The 21897-nt window shown below is 36.3% G+C and overlaps 1 protein-coding gene across 2 annotated transcripts in view; it reads right to left on the bottom strand.

Annotated features, from left to right (window-relative positions):
• Positions 1-10951: 10951 nt before the first annotated feature.
• The window catches only part of LOC127431845 (probable G-protein coupled receptor 158), a 196380-nt gene continuing 185434 nt past the window's right edge, over positions 10952-21897 (bottom strand). Inside the window, exons 9-12 of one of the 2 annotated variants that reach the window (XM_051682447.1) lie at positions 19565-19670; positions 19331-19477; positions 19096-19179; positions 10952-18650 (exon numbers count right to left, since the gene is read on the bottom strand). In XM_051682447.1, coding sequence (XP_051538407.1) covers positions 16716-18650; positions 19096-19179; positions 19331-19477; positions 19565-19670 — 2272 coding nt within the window. In that variant the 3' untranslated portion in view covers positions 10952-16715. The remainder of the gene's footprint in view (positions 18651-19095; positions 19180-19330; positions 19478-19564; positions 19671-21897) is intronic. The other variant, XM_051682448.1, reaches the window with a different exon arrangement.

Genomic DNA, 21897 nt, shown 5'->3' with positions numbered 1-21897 from the left:
ATCGCCTATTTATAAAAAAGATTATAAAACAGGCCATTCGTCAAGTTCCGCCACAACTTCCTGTTTCAGTAGGAAATAAACTGCACTAATTGCTCTAACTGCACAAACTGCCCCCTTAATATTTAAAGTTCCATGAACTGCCTTGACGAGCAAAGTTTTCCATGATGTTTTGACGTATTTCCTACTGAGACAGGAAGATGGGGCGGAATGTGATGAATGGCTCATACCTTTTTTTTAATAAACAGGCGATAGGCTTTAGTTTGCATCGCAGCCCAGCAAAACCACTCATATTCCCCTTTTCTACCAAAATGGTCCAAGTCCATTAAGACTTATTTTCTTAAGAAGTATTTTCAGGCAGCCCCGCTGTCATGGAAACCGGCAATGAGGCTTAGTAACCGCTAGCTAGCAGCTAGCATCTGGCTAATTTAACATCGTTGTGTACTGAACAAGACAGCACTGGCAATTCAGTACACCTGCTATCGACTGAACACAACAACAACTCTGACATCTACACCAATGCTGTTTATTTATATATTTAGTTAATTGTTTTTTTTTCATTATCCATAGCGCTGTCACAAGCAAGAAGGGGTTTCTTCTTCTGGTTATTTTTATTGGCAGTTGGCAATCCAGTTTATGGTGCATTACCACCATCTACTGAGCTGGAGTTTGGAGCAGTCTTTCAGTGGAGTCAAACGTCAGCTGAAGATGATACAATTGGCGAAATTTCATCAAAAAGAGGTCACACACCTTATGTAGGATTAAATCCTAAACTGAGTGTACTTTAAAGTTAGCTTACCCTCTGGAGTTTACTTGTAAACAAACAAGTTATGTTTAATTAATTCTTGAGGTCTAACATGTGGAATGCAGTTCTGCCCCCATTAAGGGTATGAAATGTATGTAAGGAATAATTGACGACGGTCCGTTGTATTATTGAAAAACCTTAAAACTTCATTCAGGTTTTTTATCAAAATATTTTCATCCGTAAAACACTCTTGCGAGTGGAACTACTTTCTTCCACCACGGATTCAGCGTATTGTTTTGATCAGAGACTGTTTAACAGAGACGGGCCACTTCTATTAAAATGAATGGGAGAAATTGGAATGCTCAACCAAGGAGCTCTGAGCACCCAATGGCGTAGAAACGGATGGTCAACAGATGTAGAAAGGAAGTCCCACCTTACAGTTAAAAGAGCCAATCACCTTTTAGATACAGACAACACCTGTCAATCAACTCGAGAACGCGCATGCGCATTAGCTATGCAAGCCGGGGAAATTGCGTTTTTTTTACGTAATATGAGGTAAAGAATCACAATTTATCATTCCAGTATTGTCAGATTTTATTGCTGGTTTGAAATATGTTCTTTGATTGTAATCTTGACCAACCGTTTATTTTAGATTTTGGTCTTTCTCCGTTCAAGTAGATAGGAGCTACACTGGCATGACTGGAAATCATGAAAAAGACTTTGGTTTTGATACAGCCCAGGCTTCCATTGCTAGTTCAAAGACGTCATTTTAGATCTAGCATTGGATGACTGCGATACTTGCTTTACTGGAGCACTACTGTAGTAACAAGGTAGTGCGTTTGTGTGCACATGAGCGAAAGCGAGAGAAATAAAACAGAGTGATTGTGTGATTACCTGTATTTGAGATCTCGTCAGCAGAAACATTGTATCAAATCACCAAGATGTAAAGTTAAGTATATTTCTCAGTGTAACCATTCTCATATATAGCTTTACCGTTGCTACACAACTGTTTTATTAAGTCGCGCGGGTCCGTTTACATCAAGGCTATGTAACCCTGCATGCGAGTATATGTATGTGTGTGTGTATGTGTGTGTGTGCGCCCGTGTGTGTGAGAGGGGGAGGCGGAGACCTGCGTGAAGTTGGCCCCCCCACCCAACGCAAAACATCAGCATAGTCTCAATCGTTTTTGCTCCGTTTGTGCTGGTTTGTGCTGTAAAAATTTTCGTTTGTGCTGCTTCGGTTTTTTAGATATTAAAATAATATTTATAGGTAATTCTGTGGTCACTCAGCCCCCCACATGCTCCAAATTCACCCAAAATAAGCTCAATTGTTTGTGCTTCGTTTGTGCTGGTTTTTGCCTGTAAAAGTTTCGTTTGTGCTGCTTCGGTTTTTTAAATATTAGACACTGAATTACAGGTGAATTATAAATGCTGATGTTTATTGAATACAATACTGACAGAATAAAATAGATCACTTAATGGTCACAAAAATCAAATATAGGTTAGTAGCAGTCTCGGTCATTCTGATTACTATATATTAGGCTACTATATTATATATTTCTAAAATAGGTCTATCTTGTTTTGTGTGTAGTCAGTACGATTTATGAGCAGTGAGCATTTTATTTCGGGTTTGTCATTTCAATCTCTTACCAAAATGTGAGATGATGATGTTTTAATACAACAACAACTCCTTCTTATCAATGTTTTTGTAATCGCCATGGTGTTTATTAAAAACTTTATTGGTGTTCAGACAGCAGCAGCTCAATATTCATCTGGTGACTGTCGGACTCTTTTTCTGTCACTCACTTTCGCTCAGCTCTGGGCACGAGAACAAAAGCGCAAATCTCCTCAATGTGAACATACTTTTAGAGTCGAATTGCCAAAGACTTTCTGTCAAGACTAATCATCACATCATTTGTTCAATAAACAATTATCTTTACTTCATTCACTGGTCTTTCCTGATTGAACTTTTGATTTATTTACATGGAGTATCATCTGCTACACTTCACTGCCACCACTAGGCGCAAGTGACACTTCTGTTCAAGATGCTCTTGTGGAAATTAGTGTAGAGTTAGTAGAGAAAAAGTCGATATAAATCAAACTACAAAAGTCATTACTAAATCAAATTTCTGGCCAATGTAAGTACAATGTTTTAACACTGTCAGTTACAATATTATTTGTTAACTTCAAGAATAATGGTACAACATTCAAGAGAGCTAAGATTGTCAATGTTTATTGAACAGAAAACTCATTGCTAATACTAATATATGCTAATTACAGTTGCACATGTGACCCATGTTAGTTTTTTGAATACATTGTGCTTCTAGGGGTCAACATTACCATATTGGTCCTAATATAAGATATATTATCCTTATATATTATTACTATATTATATTATCCTTATATTCAGACCAATACAGTAATACATGAAAACAAGTTTATACTGAACATGACATTTTGAGTCAGGATTATTTAAGTGGGTAATTATGTTTTGCTTATGCCAAATGCCCAAGAAACCAGCAGTCGACAGAGATTCCATTTTCACTGTCCTGTGTTCATCAAAAGAGGCCATAGTCCAAAATGGCAACATAGCTACTCCTAATCAGAGCATCTGGACAGACCTTAGTAAGCAGCTAGAAAACAAGATCACTGCAAAGGCTCTATACACTTTTGTTCATTTAAATAGACACAACATCTGGACTGCTTTAGGGTTTACTCATGAATGTGATCATGAAACAAATGGCAGTAGTGATGACACTGATTTTGAGCCAGGGTCCCTTTCACCCAGACCAAAAGATTGCTGGACTTTTGATCTTGAAGTTCCATTTCAGAAATGGATTGAATTCATGCCTGAAATGGTTAAATACAACAACAAGTTCTCTAAAACACAAAAAAGTGAATACACAATTTTAAGCCTGGCATCTGGACACGTGATAAATCATCACATGTTTTTAACTTTAAGTTTTTAAAGGTCCATTATTTGTGTTAATGGATGTTCGATAGTACACAGTAATTAAATTTCAAAAGTAAAATAATTTTGGCTTAATTCTTAATTCATTGAGTCACGAGTTTCCACATACACACACACACACATATATATATAGTACTAGTCAAAAGTTTGAAAACATTACTAGGGCCTCACAGCTTTTGGCACACTGTAATTTGGAGTGATGAGACCAAAATAGAGCTTTATGGCCGTAACCATAAGCACTATGTTTGGAGAGGGGTCAACAAGGCCTATAGTGAAAAGAATACCATCCCCACTGTGAAGCATGGTGGTGGCTCACTGATGTTTTGGGGGTGTGTGAGCTCTAAAGGCACAGGGAATCTTGTGAAAATTGATGGCAAGATGAATGCAGCATGTTATCAGAAAATACTGGCAGACAGTTTGCATTCTTCTGCACGAAAGCTGCGCATGGGATGCTCTTGGACTTTCCAGCACGACAATGACCCTAAGCGCAAGGCCAAGTTGACCCTCCAGTGGTTATAGCAGAAAAAGTTGAAGGTTCTGAAGTGGCCATCACAGTATCCTAACCTTAATATCATCGAGCCACTCTGGGGAGATCTCAAACGTGCGGTTCATGCAAGACGACCAAAGACTTTGCATGACCTGGAGGCATTTTGCCAAGACGAATGGGCAGCTATACCTCCTGCAAGAATTTGGGGCCTCATAGACAACTATTACAAAAGACTGCACGCTGTCATTGATGCTAAAGGGGGGCAATACACAGTATTAAGAACTAAGGGTATGCAGACTTTAGAACAGGGGTCATTTCTTTTTTTTTCTTTGTTGCCATGTTTTGTTTTATGATTGTGCCATTCTGTTATAACCTACAGTTGAATATGAATCCCATAAGAAATAAAAGAAATGTGTTTTGCCTGCTCACTCATGTTTTCTTTAAAAATGGTACATACATTACCAATTGGGTATGCAAACTTTTGAGCACAACTGTATATACATTCCTGGTAAAGGAAAATAAAAGATTTTTGCAAAAAGGCTTGCCCCTCTTTAATAAAATAAAAGGCAAAAGTCTGGGTTACAGTGAGACACTTACAATGGAAGTCAAAGGGGTCAATCTGTAAACGTTAAAATACTCACTGTTTCAAAAGAATAGACACAAAACATAAACAATATGTGTGTTAACATGATTTTAGTGTGATAAAGCCACTTACTAACCTTTTCTGTGTAAAATTAGATTCAACAATACAACTTTGTTGCCATGACGACGTAACGCTGGTAAACCCTTTAATACCCCCAAACAGTAATATTGTGAAATATTATTCCAATGTAAAACAGTTGTTTTCTATCTGAATATATAGTAAACTGTAATTTATTCCTGTGATGTAAAGCTGAATTTTCAGCATCATTACTCCAGTCTTCAGTGTCACATGATCCTTCAGAAATCATTCTAATATGCTGATTTGCTGCTCAAGAAACATTTATTATTATTATCAATGTTGAAAAGAGTTGTGCTGCTTTTTTTTTCTTTTTTTCGTGGAAACCATGATACACAACCATTCAAAGATTTGGGGTAAGTAATTTATATATATATATATATAAAATAATACTTTTATTCAGCAAGGATGCATTTAATTGATCAAAAGAGACAGTAAAGACATTTATATTGTTAAAAAGATTTCTATTTCAAATAAATGCTGTTCTTTTTACCTTTCTATTCATCAAAGAATCCGCACAAAAATGTATCACAGTTTCCACAAAAATATTAAGTATGCAAAAATGGTTTTCAACATTGATAAAAAATAAGAACCATTCATAATAATTGAGCACCAATAATAATTGAAAATAGTTGAGCACAAAATCAACATTTTACTATGATTTCTGAAGGATCATGTGACATTGAAGACTGGAGTTTTTTTTATTTTGTTTTTATTATTATGCCAGTCAAATTACAAACAATGAACATGACAATAGTCATTCCAACACATAGTATCAAATATAGAGCATATATAGACTACAAATAGAAAAAAAGAATATACAGTATAATCTATAAAACAAACAATACAAGTAAAATAAAGAAAAACAAAAACGAAATTAAAAACAAACAAACAAACCATTGAAGAATGAAGTAATGATGCTGAAAATTCAGCTTTGACATCACAGAATTATAATTACACTTTAAATTATATTAAAACAGAAAACAGCTATTTTAAAGTGTATTGTTTCACAATATCACTGTTTTTACTGTATTTTTTTATCAAATAAATACAGCCTTGGTGAGCAGAAGAGACTTCTTTCAAAAACATTTAAAAATCTTAATGTTTCCAAACTTTTGACCTGTACTGTATAGTCCTACACACACACACACACACACACACACACACACACACATAGCCTATGTATGTATAAACACAGAGCTACAGCAAACAGATTATGGGTGCTGTATTTATGACAATGTTAATATTACTACTGTTATTCACATAACTACATACAGTAACAAGTAAAAACACTTACCTTGGAGTTTGTGTTACATTCCACACATCCTATGATCCGCTGTGTCCGTTAAAAGTTGAAAACGCACAGTGGATAGGTAAAAGTTAAGTGAATGTGACTATTTATGTGATTTGGTTTGCCATTTGGATCTTAGTTTGTTATTTCATCTGTATTGTTAAAAATAAGACAGTGGCAAAAACGAAACTTTTACCAGCACAAACGAAGCACAAACAAACGAGACTATTTGGGGTGAATTTGGAGCATGTGGGGGGGCCTGAGTGACCTCAGAATGACCTATAAATATTATTTTAATATCTAAAAAACCGAAGCAGCACAAACGAAAATGTTTACAGTACAAACCAGCACAAACGGAGCACAAACGATTGAGACTATTTTGCCAATGTTTTGTGTTGGGTTGGGGGCCAACTTCACGCATGTGAGGCGGAGCACGATGGTGCTTTCCACAGATATTAAAAGTTGTTTCGGATTATATAGAAACTGTTATATTGACAGTTTACACCAAGGCTCTGTTTGTTGGTAATGACTGGAATCTCTATATGTGTGTGTGTGTTCGTATGCATGTGTGTCAGCGTGTGTGTGTCACTGAGACAAGAGAGAGAGAGGAGGCAGCACGAGGGTGCTGTTCAACTGAAATTGAAATAAATTTAGTATATTATAGACATTGTCATTCTTATCCGATGTACTTAGCCAATGTCTTTGTTTTAACTGGTTATTTTGCTGTGGTAGCCTGTAGAGCTATTTGAGATAACTGAAATAATTTGGCGAAGTGATATGGAAACGTCAAGACCTGGAACTTCTTCATAGCTTTTGGTTACAGAAAAATAATAGCGCACCTTTGTCAACCAATCAGAATCAAGCATTCAACAGACCCGTGGTATAAGTCGTGATAAATGTCAATATCGAACGATGTGAAAACATATTGTGATATTTTTTGGCCATATCGCCCAGCCCTATTGTGACATCATGAATCTTCTTTTTAACCAGAAAAGAGAGACTGCAAATTCTAAATGCGTATATCTGCTGAAAGCAAATTTAGTCAATGTTAAGAAGTACACTAGCATATATGAACTTAAAGCTAATATACATGGGCTAAAAGTAACAAAACTTTTAATTTTGATTTCACAGGGTCTTTAATTGACTGTTCGCTAAGCTCAGTCCCACTTGGTTACACAAATTTTCCTCTGATTTCTTTGTCGTCTTTTGTACAACTTATTGCAGAGAAAGCTGTGCTTCCATTTCAATGAATGGTATCATCTATCTCAGGTTTATAATAAAGTCATTCAAAAAAGCTAACTATAGGATAATTTTCATAAAATTCTGTTAAACTATCCAAACATACAGGACTTAAAAGCAATAGTTAGGTAGGGTTGATCAGTAATGTTTTTAAGGTGGGGTTTAGCGAAGGGTTGGTTATTCTGTAAAAAGTTTTATAGTATTATTGGATGTCTTCTGCCCTATAGTTACATTTATAGCTTACCCAAAAACAAAAAATAAAATTCAGGTAGAATGTTAGCTTCAAAGTTAGGTGACCATTCACTTTCATTATGGAAAAAAATGTTGAAATGGTAGGAAATTGTGATTTAAGGCTAATATTTTGTCTAAAATCTTCCAGGGAAGAAAGAAAGTCAAAGAAAGTCATGTTGGACCAACATGAGGGAACGTAAAATACAATAGAAATGTTCACTTTTGGGTGAATTATTCCTTTAACCATGGAAAAGTGACTGAACTGAAATCAAGTATTGGCACCACATTCATTTGAGGTGGGTGACTGGACTGGTGCACAGTAGCTTGGCTACTGACAGGAATATGAGGAAGAGGAACCTATTTTCACCACAAAGAACTCCAACTGATTTCTGTCAGAAAGACTACAGCATCTCCATAAAATATAATCAGGAGCAGAGCCAAAACATGCATATGAATATCCTAAAGCAGTAACACTGTAGAAGGCTTTTAATGACTTCCTTTAAATTCAAAGTAAACAAACATTGCTTGGACAGCAGCAAGATGCCAGGATACAAATTTACCATGAGAACAGTCCATGGCCACTTAGGGTGTGTTCACACTTGGCAGGTTTGGTTCGATTAAAACGAACTCTGGTGCGATTGCTCTGTTAGTGCGGTTCATTTGAACAAGTGTGAACGCTGCCATCCGAACCTTGGTGCACACCAAACAAGCGGACCGAGACTGCCTGAATAGTGAGTCTCGGTCCGCTTCCAAATGAACGCTGGTGCGGTTCGATTGATATATGAAATTTAGAGGGATTAGAGAGATGGATGCCAGTTGCCGCTTTTGTGCGCAGGGTTAATGCGCACGTTTTTCTTTTTTCTGTTTGTTTTGTTCCGGGGGATGTTCGGGTTTTGTGGGTTGCACTAATGTTGGAATGTGGTCTTTATAATCTTGTTATTGACACACAATCTATTTTTTCTTATGTCAAAATGTCATATGTTAATATCAGTGGATTGTCTCTCCCCATGTGGAATGTGAATGGGTAGAGGCACCCCATAAAAAGAAGGAAGGTTATTTCTCTTCTTAAGCGTAAGAAATATGATATAGTGTTTCTTCAAGAAACGCACCTTTCTCCGCAGGAAGCTGAAAAATTTGGGAAGATATGGGGTGGGCATTTTTTTTTATAGTGCTGGCTCAAGAGCAGGGGAGTCAATACGCTGATAAGTAAACATCTACAATTCAAATGTCTCAAACAGAGTAAAGATAAATTAGGAACAGTCATTATTGTTTTAGCTGAAATTCAGGGACAAAGTCTTATTTTGGCTAATATTTATGCGCCTAATGCTTTTTTATAGATCTTGAAGGCATGTTGCAAGCCACTGGCACCCCTCATGATATAATATTGGGAGGAGACTTTAATCTTTTGATTGACTCAGTTCTTGTTGCCACATACGGAGAAAAAGAAATCACATAGTTGGTACTTTAATGTGTTCCTTTTGCAAAATCCTGAATTCCAACAAATGCTAAAGGCTGAAATCCATGTCTATATGGAGACCAACTGGTCCTCAGTATCCTCTGTAGGCATGGCTTGGGAGGCACTTAAGGTGGTTCTTAGGAGCCGGATCATACAGTATGCCTCATTCACCAAAAAAATCATACAAGAACTCATGGAATTGGAAGGGAAGATTAAAATTGCAGAGGCAGAGCTGGAGCGCCAAATGTCGTCTAATTGACCCGATTGAAATACAGATATAATACTATTTTGTCACGGAAAGTGGAGTTTTGGCTATTCAGGGCAAGACAGTCATACTTTGAGTCAGGGACAAGGCAGGGAAATTTCTGGCTAGATATATAAAACAGAGAGTCTCTTTCTACCATTCCCTCAGTGAAATCTGCTGGTGGTGAAATATTTACCTTGGCCATTGAAATTCATAATGCTTTTAAAGAATTCTATCTTGATCTCTATAGTTCCATGTCTTTGTCAACTGATGAAGATATTAGAAACTTTGTTGAACCATTAGAACTTCCTAAACTGACGATTTAGAGAAAAAATTATCTTGATTCTGAGGAGCTTGGCGAGGTAATTAAGGCCAGGCTCCGGGGCCAGACGGCTTTGCCGCTGACATTTTTAGATCTTATGCTACAGAACTGGCTCCACTTTTGCTAGAGGTTTATACGGAATCATTAAAGAATGGAAAGCTTCCACCAACCATGACACAAGCCCGGATCAGTCTGATTCTTAAAAAGGACAAAGATACAAGCGAGTGTAAGAGTTAACATCCGATTTCCCTGATCCAGCTAGATGTTAAAATATTGTCAAAATATTTTGGCTAACCGATCAATTAAAGCTATGACATCTCTTATACATATAGATCAGGTGGGTTTATTCGGGGACGTAGCTCTTCTGATAACATTATGTTTCAACAGTATCATGTGGTCAGTGGCAAATGATCAGACTCCGGTCACTGCCATCTCACTTGACGCCCAAAAGGCATTTGATATGGTTGAATGGGATTATCTTTTTAAGATTTTGGAAATATACAGGTTCTGGAATACTTTTATTGGATGGATCAAGTTACTTTATAGACACCCGCTAGCAGTGGTACAAACAAATTGATTAATTTCAGATTATTTTACTCTGAATAGGGGTACTTGGCGGGGTTGCCCTCTTTCCCCATTATTGTTCTGTCTTACCCTGGAACCATTAGCAGCCACGATAAGAAAGGAGGATGATTTTCCAGGGGTGGCGGCGGGAGATGTGGCGCATAAGCTTTTGCACTTTTTAAGCACTGGAGTGGTGGTGGCGTAGTGGACTACAGCACTGAACTGGTAAGCAAAAGAGTGTTGGTTCAATCCCCACAGCCACCACCATTGTGTCCTTGAGCAAGGCACTTAACTCCAGGTTGCTCCAGGGGGATTGTCCCTTTAATAAGGGCACTGTAAGTCGCTTTGGATAAAAACATCTGCCAAATGCATAAATGTAAATGTAATTATATGATAATAACAATAAAATACTGATGATAATAATTTTATTTATTTTTAGTTCAAAATCAAAAATAATTTCATGGCCTCCGTTGACTTCTGTAGGTTTGGAAATAATCATTATTTTGGCAGTTCCATTTTGTGCCACTTGTGATGGCAAATTTTCATACTTCACATTTAAAACAAAATATTAACAGATTTACCATGAAACTTTATGGGATAAGATATAAAACGTATATATCTTCTAAATGAATGTGTGATTGTGTAGCTGTTTTTCTTATACAATTCAATTTTATTAAAAAACAAAACTGCTTTTTATAGAAATATTTATTGCAGAGAAGGTATTTTTATGTACATGCTATCACAATGTTACACACTATAAATCTACCAAATATTTCCATATGTGTATGCTATAAGCTTGTCATAGAGCATGTAATATAACAAGCACATAATACAGTGGGTAGGGTACTGTTTCACTAACTATACAACTTGTAACAGTCCAATAAAGATCAAAGTTTTTTTTTTTTTTTGTTTTTTTTTTAAGTTCTATCAAGGGCAGTGAAACATCAGTCTTACTAATTTCTCATTATCATGCAGAAGCAACGAGAGTAAGAGCTAAGACAATACCGCGTTAAGTAGGAGTGTCCCCCGAAACGTGATGATGGTGAGACACGTGGGGGGCCCAAGTAAACAAGCTAAATAACCAATTTCGAAATTGATAAAGAACCACTTCGGTAAACTCCAAAAACTGAACTAAACAGTGCACCAAGACAATGTAATAGGCAAGGTTACCATTCAACTTTAACAGATCATGAGTCGGGTGTACATAGAGATCAACCGAGTAGTTGCAGATGGGTAAAACTTGTAAATTAGAGGGATGCACTACAATACAACAATCATTCCCAGAAACATTCTCTATGTAACAAAGTTGGTTAATTTTACACATCCATCTAATCATAGATTAAGAACAGGCTCTGTTCAAGGGGTGACTTGATAGTTAAGGGGCAGTAGAACTAGAAAGCCTACAGTATAAATCCATGAGCACATCTCCAGATGAGAATAACAGGGTTCTATTCTGGGTTAAAAAAATAAATAAATGATTCTTTCTTGACTAATGCATTGTAGTCAATACAGTACTAATAGTGTAATGCTCCCTTCAAGCCATGCAATGATCATATTTATGAGCTGAGCATCAGTGTTGGGTGTAATCTGATTAAGTTACTGTAATCTAATTACTTTTAGTCAAAAAGTACAGTAAAACATTACACTTAAACACATGGATTCCACCACAATGTCATAGTACATTGGAAACACTGGATTTTCTTTCTAAGCTGGAGACATGGCAATTAAAGAATCATTATATAAGCAAATTATTATATAATTACATTTGAATTGGAAATGTTAACTGTACATTTTAGTTTATATACACATTGTGTGGTGATGAAGAATAGCTTTTTCAGTAAGAGAAAAAGAGAGAAAGAAATATGATATGCCCAACACATCCATTTTTTTTTTTCCTGACCACAATTACTTGAATGCTCATCATAATTACAACTTCCAAACTCATAAGTACAAACTTTTCAGGAGTGCTTGAAGGCAGCATAAGTACTAGCATGGGCAGACACTGAATTTAAACTAGTAGATTAACCCCACTTCTGGAGAGATTGAAGCGTGACATCATTTTAGTGTCAAGAATGACATATTTAGGTACATTTTTACCTCTTTGGTACATGTAACGTATATACAATATATAACTGTTTCTTCTGTATTCTTACTAATTCATTTTGTGTGCACACTGCATTACAGGACACAATAACATCTTTCATTACATTTAAAAACCATTTAGTAGAATTGGGTGGAAAGAATTTGCAATCGGAATACGTCAATGCAACATTTAAACAAACATTTCACATGTCGTTATTACTAGGCATCATACTGTACAACAGTTCATGCCTTATGAAACACCATTATATTACCTTGACATCATTACAAATTACCAATGACCATGTGCTGAGAAGGCATACAAGACATTCCAACAGTTACATTTTAGAATTCAGTGGTCACTGGGCATGTTTCAGGATGGGTTTTTTTTTTTTTTTTTTTTTTTTTTTTTTTTTTTTTGAAGAAATGTATTAATTGTCCAAAAACACCTATTAATAAATGAATTGATGTAGAGGAGACCGGGAGGTGTTGTAACAGTGTGAGATGCAACATCATTTTAACCACTTACAAATGAGTTAAAGGATTGAAATCACTATCTTACATGACCAACGCTCTCAAGGTGACAGTACAAGTTGTGTCTGTATACAAATATTAAAGATTTTTGAAAAAATTGAGGGAAGAAAGTATAATTTCATGTTTGGTTCATAGGCCTAATTTGATTTACAATCATGCATAATGAATGTTGTCTTGTTTAACTTGATATTCAGTATAACATCCACACAAGTAAATTTGATTACCACAATAAATTCATGCACAAAATTTAAAATGTCTATGGTAACATAAGTAGGATAATTATGGATCTAGAAACCTGTCTAAAGTATTTGAAACGGAATTTTGTTCATTTGAATTTGAGACATGTGACACTTTAAAAACACATTAATTTCATTAAGTTTTCATTAAGCATTTTGTCCAGCGAGAATAGAGCTTTTCGAAAACACTCTAATTGGATAATTTTGAAAATGCTGTATTCACATTGTAGTGTGGAAAGGGAAGAACTGAGATATTCGTAAACGATGACGTATTTGTTGTCATGTGATCCATTCAACCCAAAACAATTAAGATGGCGGCCCATGTTGTAGTGGTGTTGTTGTGCCTGATATCCATTTTGATAGTGTTGTTAAAGATAAATGTTACTTTGTACAATCTTCAGATTGCATTCCTTCAAAGGTGACAGGAAGTTTACTCGGAATTGCTGTCCGGCGGCTGAACACGAGGAAAATTGTATTTCATACCGTACTTGGAAATGACGCAGGGCTATCCTTTGTACTTTTTTCACATGCATATTAAAGGGATTTAAGCGTTTTCAGATTTTTCATTGTGGACGAGGAACTTTTGGAAAACGTTTGAAAAGGCAGTGTGGATGCAGAGCAAGGGTGTAGATTTGGCTTGCGTTGATCTACACAAACATAGCATGTTTTCATTGATCATGCTATAAATAATGGGGGTGGGTTGTACTTGCTTGTTTTGATTATTGGTGAGGTTACCAACCCCCATCCGAAAATGAAAATGCCGTTTTCAAATTTATCCGGATTTGTCTTAAAATAGATTTTGTTTTAATTTTTTTTAGTGTCTTATTTTATACATTTTTATTTTAAAACAGCAGATTATTATTATTATTATTATTATTATTATTTAGAGGTGGAATTAGCTGTAAAAATTCAAATGACAGAATTTACAGGTTCAAATTTTCAGATCAGGAAGAAATTCAGAACTCCAAATACACATCTGACACATTCACATCTCAGAAATTCTGATTGTAAACAAACTAGGCCAAAGGTCAAGCAAAGCTGGGTTATTTACATCCAGTGGTCAACGTACATTTATTAAGAAATTAACATTGGACAAGATTAATAAATGCTGTAAAAGTTGTGTCCATTGTAGTTCATGTTAACTACTGTGTTAACTAATGGAAACTTATTTAAAACTTAATGTAAAGGGTTACCACATATTCTGGCAATATGAATTCTGCAATGAAAATAAGTAAAAAGAAACATAATAAAAGAAGGGAACTGAATGACTTAAAACACTCTGATCAGCACTGGTAAACACTTTAGCTTCCATGCAGCTGCAATATTTGAATGCAGTAATGGAAAAATTGCTTTTACTTCAATGTAAATTTGGCTCGTGACGCACAGGTCTGCTTGGTCGGCACCACGGGTTAGGGTTAGGCTAACCACTGGGTGGTGCAAGTAAATGACCCAGCTTTGATTGACTTGTATTTGGAGTTCTGAATTTATGAATTATGAAAATGTTATCCTGTAATTTTATAATCTTAATATTTACAGGGATTTTTTTTTTCCCCCACACAAAATTCAAAACAAAAACTGATGAAAAAAAAAAACTAAATAAATAAAAAAAGTTGATCAAAATAAAATCTGTGTTACAGTGAGGCACTGACAATGGAAGTGAATGTGGACAATCTTTGGAGGGTTTAAAGGCAGAAATGTGAAGCTTATAATTTGATAAAAGCACTTACATTAATTCTTTTGTTAAAACTCATGTATTATTTGAGCTGTAAAGTTGTTTAAATAGTTATTTTTACAGTCATTGTAGGGTTTGTTGACATTACATCGTCATGGGAATGAAGTTGTAAAATTGGAAATAACTTTACACAAAAAAGGTTTGTTAGTGACTTTGTCACACTAAAATCATGTAAACATGCATATTGTTTATGTCTTGTGTCTATACTTTTGAAAGTGAGTATTTTAATGTTTACGGATTGGCCCTATTCACTTCCATTGTAAGTGCCTCACTGGAACATAGACTTTTGCTTTTTTGAAAGGAAAGGAGGGGCAAGACCAAACTATTTTTGTGGTAATCAATATTATGCCACAAATGCTTTCGATTGTGCTTAACTTGTATTGAACCCAAATATTCCTTTAAATCAAGTTTTGGGATTATTTGTCGATTTACAAAATACTTTAATTTGTATAAGATTAATTGAGAATATTTTACCAAAGTTTTAGACACTGCATAAAACAGAGTATCAGAAGTTGGAACAAAATGTGTTACAACACTCCCTATCTCCCCTAATTATCACAGATTGCTAAAGGATACCATGTACGTATTAAAAAGAAAACTTTGAGGCTTGTGTTAGAATTGTATATGAAATAGATAAGATTTGATATGGTATAATGTTATATTTTGTAATAAGTGGTCAAATCTTAAAAGAGAAAATTAAAGACATTAGAGGTAAAATGAGTCTTGCTTATGATTGTGCTCTACGCCAAAAGAAACTATAGTCTATGATTCTGTGAACTGAACAGTGGATGTTTTTTTCCTAGCATACCCCATTCAAAAAGCATTTACAAGTTTACAACATTGCTATAATATAAACTAAATCTAATTTCTTGTTCAAAAATAAGATGCTGATTCTCATTAAGTATTTAATTGGGTATGTGTAACATGGAAAATTTCCCATTTCCCATTACAAGTAAGACTGGTACAGGACTATTTACATAGGCACGTTCAGGATAATATATAAGCAAATTTGGAAGCATTGGAAATGTTTTTTTTTTTTTTTTTTTTTTTTTTTACTTGTTCTTTCTGGTTAGGAAAACTAAAAGTGTGTGGCAGATGTGCACATATGATCTCACTGAACAACAAAAAACAGCAAGGCCAAAAGACACAAATATTTGCCAAAGGGCAAATACGAATGTAGTTAAGTACTGTTTATGTCTTTCTAAGTATACTCTTACTAAAGTGCTACATGCTAATTTCCCAACAAGCAGCCACATAAATTCAGCTCACTGTACAAATGTCTTATGCTGTTGAGGTTTGAGTTCTTAGATTTATTGGGTGTTACCTTTATCTTTGGCAAGTATTAATTTTTACTCAAACCAAACCACAATGTATGAAACCAAAATACAAATGGAAATGGATAAGGCTTACTCCATGACACTTCATGCATGGTCCACACAAAGATCCTCCTATGTAGCAGGAACTTGTACAATCTTTTGAGGAAGCCAGTGTCAAGGAGAGGCCACAGATGCAGCTATTTAGAGAGTTTAAATGTTAATGAGGATACATGTGATGAGTATAGGCATCTTTTTTTACATTGCACATAGAGAGTTGCATAATTGTAAACTACCGTTTCTATTTAAAGGTTTGATAAATACTTAAGAATCTGGAATGCCTGGTGAGTTGTTTTTTGTTGTTTTTATTTTATTTTATTTTTTATTCCAAAAAACAGGAGGAAAACAAAATGTTGAAGAGAAAGGCAGCTTGTGCGACTTGATTTTTTTTTCTCCAAATCACCATAAATTCTATTAAAGTTTTAATTCCATGGTGTATTTATGAAAGAAAAAGCACATATAATGAAGACTAACTAATGGTTCACTTAGATAAAGTGTCATGCCTTTTTTGTTGATGTTTGGTCATCAAAGTCCCAAGGGCAGACATCTGACATTTTGACACCACTAGTAACTCTGCCTTTGGAATTAGGACTTTTCTGTTTGCCAGCAGATGAACTGGTGCTGGTATTTGCTTCTTTACTAGTTGCTGCATCTTCAAAATCCCAAGGGCATACATCTGCTTGCTTGCTTTTTGCTATTGCAACATTTGGGCTCTTTTGTTTATCCACTGAAACAATTTCCTGACTACTATCAACATCCCACGGGCAAACCTCAGCTAACTTAGACTGGCTGACAGGTCTTTCTTCTGTCTTGCTAGAGGTGACCTTGTCTTTTGCTTTTGATTTCACTTTTTCATCATCTGCACCACTTGCCTTTTCTTTTTCTTTCTCTAATAGTCTGACAGGGGAAGTCGCCTTCTTCATAGCATGGGTCTCCTTTGTTTTAGGAACCTGAGAAGAACAAGGGGTCTTGTCAGATACGGGACTTGAGACAGTTTCGAAGTCCCATGGACAAACGTCTTCTTTAGAGGGTGGCTGCAGTGAGCTGCCTGTTAATTTTGTGGACTCTGACAGAGCCTTTGCTCTGCCCTCTGTAGGGATAGTACCCTTGCCCTTGACATCAGTAGGTGAGGAGCTTATTTTGCCTTTGATCTCAGTTGGTGTGGTGCCCTTTTTAGGTCTGCTTTGATCAGGGGAGTAAGCGGAGTCCTTTGGGTTGCTCTGCACTTCCTCAAAGTCCCACGGACAGACCTCAGCACTTGTAGCCTTTGTAACCTCTCCAGATGCCTGGGGTTGGGACATGGCAGGCTTACTATTGGAGGGAGGTTTTGGCTCTGTTACCTGACCATCATCATTGCCCTCTTCCCACGGACAGATGTCCATTCTGTCTACAACTTTCTGATTTGGATGCCTGGCCACAGAGGGTGACTGCTCTGTCCCTTTCTGTTTTTGCTGTTGTTGCTTTGTCACCTTGTTGCTGCCTCCATGGACTGTAGTGGTCTGCTCGGGGGCAATGGACACATGTTTCTGAACCTTGTTTTCAGAGGGGGTTGGCAAGTCCTCTACTTCCCAAGGGCACACTTCGGAAAGGTCATAAAGGTCTTTCCCCTTTGCTTGTTCTGAGCAAATGGAGGGCTGGCTTCCGCTCATCTGTTGCTTCATTATCCCGGTTTTTGCAGCTGTCTGCTTGTACTCTACTGACTGACTGACAATCATCTTTGGATAACCCTCCTTTTCTTCAGCTTCAACTGAAGTCTTGGTATCCTTGTTCTTTTGATTAGCTTTCTTGGTTGGATCCTCTGCTGCTTGGGCTTTTCCTGTTAGACCAAGTGTCTTCTCTTTGGCACTGGCAATAACGCTTAGAGATTTCTGCAGCATGGATGTTCTTGGATGAATTGGTTTCTTATCAGCAGTCAGGTTATGAGCACTGGCTGACTTACACACCAAGGGAACTGATTCTGTTGACTCACTAGCTGCATTGTTCTTCTCCGAGGACTTCTTGACCAGCTTCTTGCCCATCAGGGTTTCAAGGAGAGAGCCTTCTGTTGGTGCCACTTCCATCTTGTCAGTTACTGAGCTGCTAGAATCTTCACTATGTTCACGGACATGATCATAACTGCTGTGGGATTTTTTAAGCGAAAAAACTTTGCTCTTCAAGGACTCGTCCTTGGCAGGCTTTACAGAGTGCGAGGGGTCAAAAGGGTTCTTTCTCAGGACACAGATGCTGTTGCGGTTACTCCCATGGTCACCCATGTCCTTGTCTTCACGGCTGTACTGGCGCCCCATCGTTTCGGGGATCTCAGTGATGCGCCTCATGAGGGAGCGGCCTAGACCCTTCTTGGAGCTGCGCTTCTTCTGCAGGTGAGGATTGTTGGCCAGCATCTTTTTTCTTTTATAGATCTCCAACTGGGAATAGAGTTTCTTCAGCTCTTCCTGTGGATTTGAAGACAAATATGGCCATTAATTCCCAATAGATATCTAGGACTTAGAAGTGAAAAAAATAAAATGCTTCTAGTTACAGTAAAGCAGACATTCTATGGCACAGAAAACATGCAGAGCTAGTCATCATATGCCACTACAGACAGTGCCTCGAAGACGTTAGACCAAACCAACATGCTGTTTTACACTAATTAAAGACAGGACAGTCTGGGACGGTGTTAAATATGACAATTTTGTGTTTTATTGTTAGGTCTGAAACAGCCTCTAAAGAAGTTTGATGCATTTTGTGCAGTCTTGTTTTGAAGGCATCTGCATTTATTATCCCAAGACCAGAACTTATTTAACCCTTAAGCAAAATGCCCTTCCTGTAAAAAAAAAAATTGAGGTATTCAGTGAGAGACTTCTTCAGCTCTAACAAACAAACAAAACCTCTGCTCACGTTGGTACGTTTTTCCCAAAGACTGTCCCAAGACCTTACGCCACAGCCATTAATAGAATTTAGCTGGCCCATTTCCTCTGGTGTCTGCAATAAAAAACTGCCATGGCTCAGTATGTTTGTCAGTTATAGGACAAGGGGTCAAGAGATATTTGCAGATTATGAAATGTCAGTTAATTACTAAGGCAGGAGGGAGTCAAGGAGAGCAGGAAGGCAGGAACGAAAGCAGGGCACCTACCCGGATGTCCTCTGGATCCAGACTGTGCTCACTCCAGGCAGACGTGATGCTGCTATTCAGGTTTGACCCAGACCTTCCCATGTCCAATTCATCTTCATAGGCCTCTGTAGCAATGTCATCCCTTACATGTGTCCCCGCAAACAAGAACTGTGTGAAAGACGTGATCATTTCAAAGATCCTCAAAAATCCAGTTGTTTACTGGCCATCAAAAGAATGAAGGATCGGTGGATTTACCTTTGGCACAAGCAGTAACCCCAAAGTGATAGTGACTGTAAGGTGGGTATGAGCAAAGAATAGCATCAACATCCAGTCCGGGTGCAGTTCGGATCCAAGAGTGAACCTGCGGGTGAATTTACAGAAATAAGACTAATTTTCTACACCTTTTTCTTTGAGAAATAACAAAATAGAAACCATTATATTTTTGTACATTACAAATCTGGTTCTAATCTGGGTAATAAAGTGCAGCTGTTGAGTTCCCGGAGGTAAAAATCCTATCAATTTTCTCAAAAGTTGATTTTTTACCAATAGCATAAAAACTTCCAGAAACACCTACCATTAGCTTTGGGAAGCAATGATATGTATCTGCAGAAGTCACAAGCCATGAACATAAAAACATAATAAAAATAAAGGGTAACACTTTCCATGAAGCCTGTAACTTTCATATTTTTACATTGTTTATTTATGATCAAAACCTGCACAATATCTTCCTACAACTTATGAGTGGTCTTTTACTGCTTTAAGTCAAATGAGAAATGCAATGTCGTCTTGTAAACATATCAAAGAATTTAGAACGTGGTCATGATCATTTAATAGTGGTCTTTGGCTGCTTTAAATAAAGTAATAAAAGCTACAGTAGGTCTCTTTTAAACAGCCATAAAATATTATTAAGTGGTTATAAGACACATTTGCTTTGAACATTTTTATTGAAATACTTTGAAAATAAAATATTTTATAAAAATCAACAAAACCACATAACATTATTTCAGATGTAATGGAGTAATCAGCTTAAACTTGCTTACATTAAAATGAACATTGGCCTCTGAGGAAACACTCAAAAATGGACAAAAATAACAGCTCTACTAAAGGCTAGGCACTGGTACTGTAAATTACAGATTTTTACTCATTTGCACTCTGAGAATGTACGAAGTCACAGGAACGTTTATTGTAAGGCTTTAGGCATACATTATAATACGTTAAGAATACCCATAAAATGCTTTATAAATACAGGTTTCATTGTGTGTTATAATGCATCGTGATTTTAAGTTATAACCACAAATAGGTAAGCATTATATCATAGTATAACTGTTGTTACAATTATTTATGAGACAATACAACATATTATAAGGTTTGTTATAAGGTAATATGCAGACATAATGCGTTAAGAACACCCTTATAATGCATTAGAAATACAGGCTTCATAGAAAGTGTTACCAAATAAAGCTTAAATTCCAAATTCTGTGTGAAATATTACAACAATCAGAGAAGGCACTGTTACTAGGAAGTAACAGTGTTCTGGAAACGGGAATCGCATTGACCGCCTCTCCCATAAATTGTCTCCCTACGTATGCTTTCAATCAAGTTATACATTTTAATATTCTAAAATACACTTCAAATATATCATAATTTACACCTACAAACAATGATCATCAACAATTATAGTCAATAATTTTATATTGTATATTTTCTGATTTGATTACATCATTTGCAATGCTTCATGGGATGAGTGGTTTATTTTTTCATGAAAGATTTTTATTTATTTATTTATTTATTTTTTCAGACACCTTTTTACATAGACTCAAATATTGTAACATTGTGAGTCAATTCTTCATTAAAGAAAGTGGATGGGGAAAATACTTCTGCAATCAAGGCTGCTGAAGAACTGGGCAGTCACTGTTGAACTCCATAGGGTAAATATGCTTTGAAGCAGCACCTAACAAAACATGTTTTGCTCACTATTCTTCCCCACAGGCCTTGGTTGTATTTATAGCACATTTATCTGTGTCCAGACTACACTTTCACTTTGAATTAAATAATTTTATGCAAGATCATTAATCACTACGCTCATTCAGAGAACCCATTCAACCATGGCTTTTACCAACCAGGCAGAATAAATAAATAAATAACATCTGGTATATGCAATATTACCAACAGAAGAATGCCGGAAGAATCAAAGTGTTAACTAATACATATATGATATATTTAATACATTACTGAGCATCAGATATCAAGGAAGACATATTTCCAGTGCTCGAAGTGAAAAATCAGTGGCATCTCACTGCTAAAATACTCTTCATTTCTGTCTTTCATTCATTCTTCATTTTGGCCAAAATATCGAACATCCTGGCTAATACTGAGCATATTAAGTAACTGATTTAATTTTCACAAACAGCAACTTCCGGTCAATATTTTAGTACTAGATTTACTGTATATACCCTTATAAAAAATCTAGAGTTCTGACAAACTTGCTGAAAAATTTCCACTCATTATTTTCACATGCAAATGAGCTTGCGATTCTCTGCAAATGTTTGCCAGAAGTTTGCAGCTCTTCACTGCTAATGGTGAACCTG

This window comes from Myxocyprinus asiaticus, chromosome 41, assembly GCF_019703515.2.
Source record: "Myxocyprinus asiaticus isolate MX2 ecotype Aquarium Trade chromosome 41, UBuf_Myxa_2, whole genome shotgun sequence".
Taxonomy (NCBI): Eukaryota; Metazoa; Chordata; class Actinopteri; order Cypriniformes; family Catostomidae; genus Myxocyprinus; species Myxocyprinus asiaticus.
Note: the sequence above shows the minus strand (reverse complement) of the source record. Positions and strands in the feature narration are given on the sequence as shown.